Source organism: Cyprinodon variegatus, unplaced genomic scaffold, assembly GCF_000732505.1.
Source record: "Cyprinodon variegatus isolate N-32 unplaced genomic scaffold, C_variegatus-1.0 Scaffold64, whole genome shotgun sequence".
NCBI lineage: Eukaryota > Metazoa > Chordata > Actinopteri > Cyprinodontiformes > Cyprinodontidae > Cyprinodon > Cyprinodon variegatus.
The window spans coordinates 463,004-474,035 of record NW_015150517.1 but is presented as its reverse complement, the minus strand read 5'-3'; the positions used below and the strand labels follow the sequence as shown (position 1 = coordinate 474,035).

Genomic DNA, 11,032 nt, shown 5'->3' with positions numbered 1-11,032 from the left:
TTAACGGAGTCTCCAGACTGATCTGCGAGTGAAACCTTGAAAGCTCGCAAGATCAGGATGGTCTCACGAGGCTATGAGCTTCTGGCCTTATCTCTAAATCCAGCCACGCTACAGAGGAAGCATCGTAAGATAGAAGGTTGAAGGTGGAGTAGAGCATTTCACCTTTTTCAATAGAGAACCTTCTTTTCTGTTTGGGGAAACTACTAAGGAGCGTTTCTCAAAACCTTAAGTAGCTTTAATCTACTCTAATCTATACAGTATAATATTTAAACTCTTCAAACCAGGATTAAATTACTCAAAATTAATATTTAAATCTTTTGCACCCCTTTAGCGGATTGTGAAAGCTGTATCTAGTTGTATCGGATTTGTAAGAATTCATTAAACGCATGATTCAATAACTTTTGATTAAGTTTCTTTTTTTTTTCTATATTGTTTGAGTCCAGCTCAAACTCTATAGTACCAGTAAAACACTTTAGACCCGGATTATATATTTTAAAGTACCTGCCAAATAATTTAATTGAGTAATTAATTAATGATTTATAAAAGTTAAGCAAAGGCTTTTTCTGAAGCTTTTTCGCATCTAAACCACAGTAGAGCCAGTCACGCTAGAAAACGATGGTGTTTTAAATCTGGGCTATACTGATGGTAGATTATTTTAAACCCAGTTTTTAAATTGTCAAAGGTTTATTTGATTAATGATGGATCAGTTTAGGTCCATATAAATGCTTTTTTATTTCTTTATATTTTTTGCACCAGGACCACATGCAAGCTTGTTTAACTCAAAAACTACAACATCCAGAACTTCCAAACCTGGATTATATCATTCTATACCAATAGCAGAACCTTTTACAGCCAGTTTGGGATTTGTTAAAACTTTATTTATTTATAAAAGTTTTTTAACTGGTGATTTTAAAAGTGAATGGTATAAAAATATTTCTTTGTTTCTAAAAGTAGCTGAGTTGTTTCCTGGTTTTTCTTTCTTTTTCATTCTTTTTCTTTACCTAGGTGTGCCGGTGTGTGTTCCTACGAAGGCCGAGGCGGACTGTGTTCCATCCGGCTCAGTGAGCCGCTGCTGAAGCTCAGACCAAGGAAAGATCTGGTGGAGGTCAGACTGTTTGTCATTTTCAAACAAGATTTTATTAAAGTCGAACACCGTTTTTTTTTTTTTTACATTGGCCTCTTCTATTTACGATATTTTGTCATTTGGAACTGTTCCGAAGATATTTGGTTTTGTAATATCCATGTAACGTCTTCCTGTGTGCAATGAGTTGAAGGCACAAACTAAACTGCTCATAATTTATCATTTATGGTACACCTAGGCGAATCACTGTCCCCCAGACATCCACAGTTATTTTTTTTAATATTTATATCTTTTAAAAACATAGCGGTGTGTGTATGATGTCATCCGCACACGCCGGCTACCGTTCATTCATCCTGTCCACTGAACTGCTAGTGACATGGAATTGAACGATTCAGATTAGCTCGCCGAATGAATAGAAGCGGTAGAGCGTAGCCGCCTGTTGCCCGGGCTGCCTGTCACAACTCCAGTCCGGCGCGCGAATGACATCATACACACTCCGCTTTGTTTTAAAAAAATATAAATATAACTGAGGATGTCTGCGGGACAGTGATTTGCCTACATGTTATGAATGCTAGCGTACCATAATGGATAAATTATGAACAGTTTAGTTTGTGGCTTCAAGTCGTTGCCCATAGGAAGACGTTACTTGGATATAACCTAACGGAATATCTTCAGAACGGCTCCAAATGACACAAAACTCATATATGTGTGAGAACATGATGTAATAACGTAAAATCAAGGGCCCAATGTAAAAAAAAAAAACGGCTTTCCCCTTTAAAGGAATAGTACACCCAAAACATGATTAGCCTTCATTTTCTACTCACCCCCATGCTGAACGACACTCTGGAGTACTTTTTTGATATCTCAAATGCATCTGGAGATCTGGGAGGCTTCTTGCTGTCTGCTGACATTCAAATAATGGAGGTCTATGGTGACCGAGACAGAAAGGTCCATAAAAGTCCACAAAAAAACGTGTCAATATTCCTCCATACTGCTCGTCCAATGTATTCCAAGTGTCCTGAGTGGGTAGCATCCAGAATTTACTCGAAACAAAGTCATTTAGAATGTTTTTAGAGCATAAACAGTAGTGTATAGGATTTCCTGAAAGCGCGCACCTGCGCGTTCACGACGCTACGGAAGCCGGCAGACCAAACCAGATGTAAGTGCGCATTCAGCGTCTGCTCTGCCAATAATGCAAGCGTAGAAGAAGAAATGTACTGTTTACCTGTGCAAATAAAAAAACAACGAAAGAAAAATGTCTGAGGACTTCAGTGTTGAGGAAGAGCATGAGTTCTTTGCCGAGCTGAATGCGCACTTTCATCTGGTTTGGTCTGCCGCGGTTTCCGTAGACTCGTGAACACGCTTTTAGGAAATCCTATACACTACTGTTTATGCTCTAAAAACATTCTAAATGACTTCGTTTCGAGTAAATTCTGGATGCTATCCACTCAGGACACTTGGAATACATTGGACGAGCAGTATGGAGGAATATTGACACGTTTTTTGTGGACTTTTATGGACCTTTCTGCCTCGGTCACCATAGACCTCCATTATTTCAATGTAAGCAGACAGCAAGAAGCCTCCCAGATCTCCAGATGCATTTGAGATATCAAAAAAGTACTCCAGAGTGTTGTTCAGCATGGGGGTGAGTAGAAAATGAAGGCTAATCATGTTTTGGGTGTACTATTCCTTTAAGCTCCATAATGTGCCTAAAAGGTTACATTTAATTACTATTTATTGTTTCTCTTCAGTTCCTGTCATGGGAAAGTGAAATTAAACATTTTTTTTTTTCACCACAGACTCTCCTTCATGAAATGATCCACGCCCTCCTGTTCGTGACTCAGAACAACCGAGACCGAGACGGCCACGGACCCGAGTTCTGCAAACACATGAACAGGATCAACAAAGCCAGCGGGACAAACATCACAGTAGGCGTACTTCCTCCTGATCTGGCGTCCGTCAGCTTATCATCCTCGTATTGTTGACCTGAAACTGCCTTTTTCTATTCTAGATCTACCACAGCTTCCATGACGAAGTGGACGTCTACCGGCAGCACTGGTGGAGATGCAACGGGCCCTGCCAGACTCGTAAGCCTTACTTTGGGTATGTGAAGAGGGCCATGAACCGGGCCCCTTCTTCCCTGGACCCCTGGTGGGGGGACCACCAGAGGACATGTGGTGGGACGTACACCAAGATCAAGGAGCCTGAAGGATACGGGAAAAAAAACAAGAAGGAGGCAAAGTCGTCAGAGAGGAAGAAGAAGCCAACAGAAACGGTCAAAGGTGATCATTATTAATCTAATATACAGTGTTCACCTTTATCTGTACCAACAGCACAGTTCTCAATAGCTGTTGTCTCTCTGCTCAGGTTCTGGATCTCAGGACATCAGGAACATAATCCCTTTCAGTGGGAAAGGCTTCCTCCTGGGGGGGATGTCCCAAACCTCCTCTTCTTCCTCTCTACCTCGCTCTCCATCGGTGCCTGCTTCATCCAGCTCCACCTCCGCTCCTAAAACATCCTCCATCCCTTCCTCTCCTCTCAGAGGTTTCTCCTCTCCAATCCGCTCCGGCTCATCCAATGAAAGCGACTCGATCTCAAACGTCCCACCATCTTTCAGACCGGCTAGCGCCACCGGGGGAAAACCTCCCGTGAAGCGATCCGTCGGAAACACTAGAGTCTTTGTCAACATTAACGGCTCGCCTGTTAAAGTTTCTAAATCCCAGAGCAACGCTGGAAACCATCAAGGAGATCAAATCAAACAGACTTCTATTCAGAAGCTTTTTAACGGCAGTAACGTCAGGAATTCACCGAGTCAGTTGTCTGAGACCAAAGGATCAAACGTTTCCACTGAGATATCCCCTCCCTTTACATCTAACTCCAGTCTGCAGCAAACCCCTTTAAAACACGCAGCAGCTGAGGGCAGCGCCAAAACATCGACCCAATCCAAATATTTCAAAGATTCTGCCGTTAAACTCGGCTCTGCAGTTGGAGGTCAGCCGTCAAGGAAGAGGTCATGGGACGACCGAAGCAGCTCAGCCAGGATCTTTGATTTCTTCGAGAAGACATTAAGCAGCAATTCAGCAGCCTCAAGGGAAAAGGCAAAGATGCAGTCAGCTTCTGCTGCCACGCCCTCATCGGCTCAGTCCTCCGGACCGAGCAGCTCCTCTTCCTCCTCGCTGGTAATGGTCAGCTGTCCTGTGTGCCAAGCTAAAGTGGACGAGTCAAGAATAAATCAGCATCTTGATTCCTGCCTCTCTTAAATGACTTTAATATTTTAAACACCTCCCAGATTCTTAGCGAATAACTTTCTTGCAGCAGAGAAGCATTTTAGCAGCAAAATCTGGGATATTTGTTCGAATGATGCTCATTTGATTAATATGGAGCGGAAGCCGTTGAAGTGCCTGCATTTATATTTGCTACCTTAATATTTACTACCCTTTTCTATAAACAAACGTTCTATAATGCATATCAGTTCTAAAGAATAAATTCAGGTCTAAACTCTTGGAATTGAACGGCCTTAAAAGCTGAAATGACAAAAAATTGAATGTTTTAAAAGATGGTTGTGCAGAGGGGAGTTCTCTGGTTTAAAATTCCAGCGGGTTGTTGGGTTTATTTGTGCTTCTTTCCTCCGCTTTAAAGCGCCACCAGCAGAGTGACCTCTGCTGCGCTGTGTGCAGATCAGGTTTCACTGTCGTTGGCACGTCTTCCCGTTTCTGCCGCACTCACCCTGCAGAGGGAAACAAGATGCAAAGAGGGTGACTGTGCACTGATATTACCAGCATTTCTGCAGTAAAGTGAAAGGATGGTGAAGCTTTTTACCTCTGTGTTATTATTTGTGGCAGTTTGTGTTTTAAAGAGACTTTGTAAGTTTATTTGTTTGATTGTTTTTTTGGCAAATAAAAGATTTTATTGCTAACTTTACCTAAGATTTCCTCATGGACTTAAATCATAAAAAAAATCAGATTCTGTGCCTTTTGAAAGTCTTTTCTCCCTTTAAATGTTTCTCATTACAACTAGAAGATGATTTGACCAGCTAAATGCAGGTATGGTACAATTTTAGGGGTAGGAACAAAATTCATTTTGTTTTAAAAATTATTGTAACCCCCAAAACCCTTCCTTTGCTCTGCCACCTTTAAAGAGAGCACTTCGCTGTGTTTTGCGCTTTGATTCCACCTGTTTAGTGATGGTAAAATCACAGATAAGGGAGAGTTTTAAAGCAAGATTGAGTCATAAAACACCATCCTAGGATATGGTTAATGGAGCTTTATCAGTGAAATATGAGTGCAAACAGAAAGTGACAAGATGTACAGGGAGCAAATTGATCAGGGAAGCAAGGGACAACACAAGAGAAGCTGCAAACACTCATAGAGATAACACAGGAGATATCGGCCGTGATTGGAGAATGTAAAGCAGGTGTTATTTTATTTACATCTTTTCGAACCGAATAGTATACAATCCCTTTATTGTCCCAGCAGCAAACAGGAGATATAAAAGGGTAGCACAGGTATAGACATTTTGGCCAACATGAGGCATGTGTGGCACCAGACTTAGACTTGGATAACTTTTATCATTTCAATACAGTGTAGCCAAAACGAAATTTTGTTTTGTACAGGTTTCAGATAGTGGATGAGCAGCAGCTTGGCAGCAAAATTAACATTTTCATTTCATAAAGTGCAGCAGAGATTAAAAAAGAAAAAAAAAACATAATGCAGAAACTCATTGATATCGAGTTCACATTTCAAGGTAAATATATATGGTGCAAATATGTAGTATTTTGGTTTGGTACTATCAGTGTGAGTGGGGAAGAATCTGGTACAGAAGCCTCTTCCCAGAAGGGAGAACAGTCGATGGTGGGGGTGTGAGGGTCATTGATGATGTCACCGGCTCAGGACACACAGTGCTGGGATGAAATGTCTTTTATGGAGGGAAGAGGAGCCCCGATGATCCTCTCTGCTGTTCTCACCACTCTCCTCACTTCCTTCCAGTCTGAGGTGCTGCAGCCTCCACACCACACAGTGAGACAGCTGGTCAGAACGCTCTCTGTGGTGCTTCTGTAGAAGGTGGTGAGGATGGGAGGGGGCAGGTGGGCTCTCCTCACCCTTTCGCAGGAAGTACATGAGCTTTTGTGCCCTTTTGACCAGTGAGGTGGTGTTTACAGTCCAGGTGAGGGTGTCTGTGATGTGCACCCCCAGGATTTTGGTGCTGCAAATTGAGCTGTTGATGACCAGTGGAGTGCACTGGAAAAAATTGAAATCTATATAAGTTATTTTTTCTTAAAATAAGTACATTTGTTCTTGGATTAAGGAGGTAAAAAGAGTCATTTTGCCAATAGAACGAGACAATTTACACTTAAAATAAGAAAACACAATTGCATTGTCTTATTTCAAGTGCATATTATCTAATTAGCTTATATTAAGAATAAAAATACTAATTCCATTGGCAAACTATCTAATTTACCTACCCATATTAGGGGTATATACTCTTAATTTAGGAAATTTTAACTTATTTCTAGGTTGTTTTTCCAGTGTGTGGTTAGGCCAGTTCTTCCTGAAGTCAAAGATGACCTCCTTCATGATGTGATTGGTGGTGAACCTGGGGACGCAGTCATGTTTCATCAGAGTAAATAGCAGGGGGCTCAGGACGCAGCCCTGATGGTCGCCTGTTGTTAGGGTGATGACATCAGAGGTGTTCTGTCCAACCCAGACTGACTGAGACCAATTGCAGAGGGGTGTATTGAAGCCTAGCTACTCCAGTTTTCCTATTAGATGCTGTGGGATGATGGTTTTGAAAGCTGAACTGAAGTCCAGGAACGGCGTCCACACGTGGGTGTTCTTCCCCTCCAGGTGTGCCAGACTCAGCTGAAGAGCATAGGAGGCGGTGTCCTAAGTGGAGCGGTTCAGTCGGTAAGGGAACCTGAAGAGGTGGAATGTTGGGGGGGAGGCTGGAGACGATGTGTTCCTTAACCAGCCTTTCAAAGCACTTCATCATGATGGTAGTCAGCCCGGTAGTTATTAAATCCGTTAACCTGAGGTTTCTTTGGGACCGGAATGACGGTGGCCGACTTAAAGCATGCTGGCACTAAGGTTCGGTCCGGCGAAATGTCTTTGAGGACACCAGCCAGCTGATCTGCACACTCCTTATACACCCACCCAGGTTTGTTATCGGGGCCAGGGGCCTATCTTGGGTAAACTCTCCTCAGAGTCTTCCACACATCAGCGGTGTCAAGGTAGAATGCCTCCTCTCCCTGACGTGGAACGGCTTTCACCACTGGAGTACTGTTTAGTGCCTCAAACCTTCCAAAGAAGTTGTTCAGTTCATTTAGGAAGCATATGTAAGGGTGACAGTGTCGTTGGATGTAGGAGTTTACAATGAAAGGGGAGGGTTGACGGTTCAAGCCCTTGCTCCGGCTTTCAATGTCATTGTGTCTTTGGGCAAGACACTTCACCTGCATTGTCTACTGATGGTGGTTGCTTCTGTTAGTGAGCCCCAGGGCAGCTGTCGCTATAATGTAGCCTGCCACCGTGAGTGTGTGCATGTATGGGTGAATGACTGAATGTAGTGTAAAGTGCTTTGGTCGAGTCTCCTGACTTGAAAAAGTGCTATAGAAGTACAGACCACTTACCATTTACAGAAAAGGATGCTTCAGGCAGTAAAAGATGTTTGTGCCAGAGTCCCGTTGTTGGGATGTTTTTCTCCTGGATGTCGGAGGCTGCAAAAGTTACACTGATTCTTGCAGGAAGGTAACAGTAAGACATGAACAAAATAATGTTCTCAAAAGGTTTTTGATAGGTCAGACTGAGAATGAGCTACTTGGCTTTTAAAAATGGAGAAAAGACTTAGACTACAAAGGTGGTGGAAAAATGACCCACGAGACTTGCAGCTGTAAATAAAAATGCACATGTTCTTTTTAGTCAATCATTCAAAGAAATGTGTTTAATGATGTACTTTTTGTTGCCCTTTAAATTCCCATAAACTACCCTGAAACCGTTGGTTGCAATAACAAAAAGTTCAAGGGTTACAACTTTTTTTATTGAATTTTTTTTTTTGTTTTCACAAATCGCTACAGATTTTATGCAGCAGTTACCAAAGCACCAAATTTGTTTTGTGTTTTCTTGGCATTCACAGTCAGGGGATGCTTCAGATACTTCAGCTCTGAATTGGGATTGTTGTATAGCAGCTTTAAAGGGAAGCCCAGATGGGTTTTTGGGTGTGAATCTGCTGGTGGTTGAGCAGAAAATGGGTGAGAAGGGTGAGGGCAGAGGTCAAGGCTGCATGGGGCCTACTGTTGATCAGGGCTATGCCCTCCAGACGCTGCAGGAATAAAAGGAGGCGGGACTAAAGGACAACAAACAATGTCACAATGCAACCAATGCATTTCCATTACCACAGTCTGCTGCTGCTTAGAGCAGAACATATCAGGGGACTTTATGTAATGTTTGAGCAATGAAATAAAACTAAAGAATCTAAAGAAAAAGTTTAAAATGACATTTTCCCTCAGCAATTTAATATAAGATTAATATAATAAGGTCTGTTGATTGAAGAGTGAAGTGTCAGGAGTGTCCAAGTGTCATAGGTCGATCTGTTTCTAAAAATGATCAGTAAACAACTTAAAGCCAAACGTCATTCAATCCCTCCATCTGATTCCTTTTCTGTTTCGCTACAGGATGAAGCCTTCCTCCAATTATTGCCCCCCCTCACCTTCTGTGAGTAAAATTCATGTCACTGACAGCAGCTGTTGCTCCCGGCCACTCCTCTTTCCTGACCTGCCGTACGCTGACTCCCTCTGGGAGGCTAAACTCTCTCAAACACTCCGCCTCCCTCTTTCCTGTCAGACTATTGTTTTTCGCTGACAGTGATGCATCCCAGACGACCCCAGCAACAGCTGCAGCCATATAGAAAGAAGGCACACTTAGGGGTTGGTACGTCTGCAGGATGTGGGAGACGTTCACTGCAGGGATGGTTGACGAATAAATCTGCCTTTAAAATGCAGATTATCTCTGAGTTTTGGAAAATATGTGTAAAACACTTCACCTTCACATGTTGGATATGCTGTTTTAAAGACGTTTGACATGATTTCATGACATCATGTTTGAATTAAGTTGACTAAGCAATACCTGATTGCCTGTGGGGAAGTTAACAAGCTTTTAGGCCAGTGTTTTACCATTTTGGTGATGTTATAATTTCTAAATAGTTTTTTATCCCTGGCTTTATTGTTTCTCCTGTGTCTTTTTTCCAGCATTTTAATCGTCATTATACTGTCACAAGTACAGAGCAACGAAATGAACCCATCCCCTTTGGGAGCAGTGGGCTGCCATTGTGTAGCGCGGGGAGCAATGTGGGGTTAAAGGCCAATTTATGCTTCCGACGCATAGCCTCTGCAACCGTCAAATCTGTCTGTGTGCTCAACCACGCCCCCCGCACAGAGGTTCTGCAACTGTTGACGCGCACCTCAAAAAAATCCTGACTACACGTAGGACGGTCGCAAACCCGTGCAGACCTCAAGCTTTCAGTGATTGGTCCTTGGTAGGCCTTTCCAGCTGTCTGTGTGGTCGTCCTTCCCGAAGTGATGCTCTTCGTCCTGTCGCAGGGGTTGGACTAGTGTCACAAACTCCCCAGTGTCATCCCTGATCTGATCCAAGGGGCATACAAATCACCTACTCATCCTCTTTTGTCTTTTTGCCAACTCCATTACCAGAACCTAGCAATCTAGCAACTCTAGATCCATCTCCGTTACCGTGCTACAGTATCTTGCAGATGCACCATGGTTGTTTTGGAAAATAAAGACTCCAGTCGGCGCCGTCAAAGTTCTCATAACCATCTGCCGAAGTTCTGACGAGTTCTCGAATAGGCTCCCCCTCGCGCTTTGGCGGGAAACTGTTGTGAGTCCCTAGAAATTCCAGACCGACGGAGCAGAAGCATACCAGCAAAACTGGTTTGCGACCAGACCCAAGCAACATTTGATGTGTGCAGTTGCAGAAGTATAATCAGGCCTTAAGGATTTTGCTCAGGGAGCCAGAGTGGCAGTCTGTGGGAGTGGGGCTCTGGACCTCTGGATTCCAAGCACTAATAACTAGGCCGCCACTCCCCTATGTTAATCTTATTGTAATTTTTTTGTAATTCTTTGTGAGAGTGTATCTTTGAATGGCACTAAAAACATTGATTATTGCACAGTGGCAAAGTTTCTAACACTGTCACCTTCTGGTAAGAAAGAATTGGGTTTATTTCCAGGTTTGCTTGTTCTCTCTGAGTACTTTGGCTTTCAGCTGTAGATAAAAAACATTACTTTTGGTTTAGTTTGTGTCTCTGAATTCCCCTTAGGTGTCAATGTGTATGTATGGTTGTATGTCCAGAGAGTTTGCTCCTTTTTGCCCATAGACTGTTGGCCCTGACAGACAAGCAGCAGAAGTTGAATTGTTTTTTTTAGCTTACGGGGAACATTTAAATGCAATAATGAGTTGTTTTTGGGAAACTTCTGGAATCCTCAGCTGTTGCTCGCAGCTTGTCTGTCTTTGGAGTCGCATAGAAAATCAGACTTTTATTTTACAGCAAATCTCTCTCTACCTGGACAGCTCCCCCTTGAAGCGGGGAGAGGTGGGAACCAAATATCTCATTGTGTTGCTTTGGAGGTAATGATGTGGTTCACTGTGCTCCGAAAGTTTAGAAAACCTTTCCTGACTGATATAATTTCTTTCTTTCTCACTAAATTGAAAATTTCTTTAGATTGTGACACCACGAGTTGCTTTTTAAGATCATTTACAATTCTTCAAGTTGTAGTTTGATGGGTTCTTCTTTGTAGAACCACCTTTTAGTTTGAAAACCATAAAACACACCTGTGTTATTTTGCAGTTAATGTCAAATAATCAGTGGTGTCAAGTAACAAAGTAGAAATACATTGTTACTTTACTTAAGTAGAATTTTTGGCTATCTATACTTTACTTGGGTAATTATTTT

General features: G+C 42.5%; 1 protein-coding gene across 1 annotated transcript in view; it reads left to right on the top strand.

Moving 5' to 3' along the window:
• sprtn (SprT-like N-terminal domain) overlaps window positions 1-4,945 on the top strand; it is a 7,778-nt gene extending 2,833 nt beyond the window's left edge. Inside the window, exons 2-5 of the mRNA XM_015371717.1 lie at window positions 1,006-1,105; window positions 2,881-3,009; window positions 3,093-3,363; window positions 3,449-4,945. Coding sequence (XP_015227203.1) covers window positions 1,006-1,105; window positions 2,881-3,009; window positions 3,093-3,363; window positions 3,449-4,341 — 1,393 coding nt within the window. The 3' untranslated portion in view covers window positions 4,342-4,945. The remainder of the gene's footprint in view (window positions 1-1,005; window positions 1,106-2,880; window positions 3,010-3,092; window positions 3,364-3,448) is intronic.
• Window positions 4,946-11,032: the final 6,087 nt, after the last annotated feature.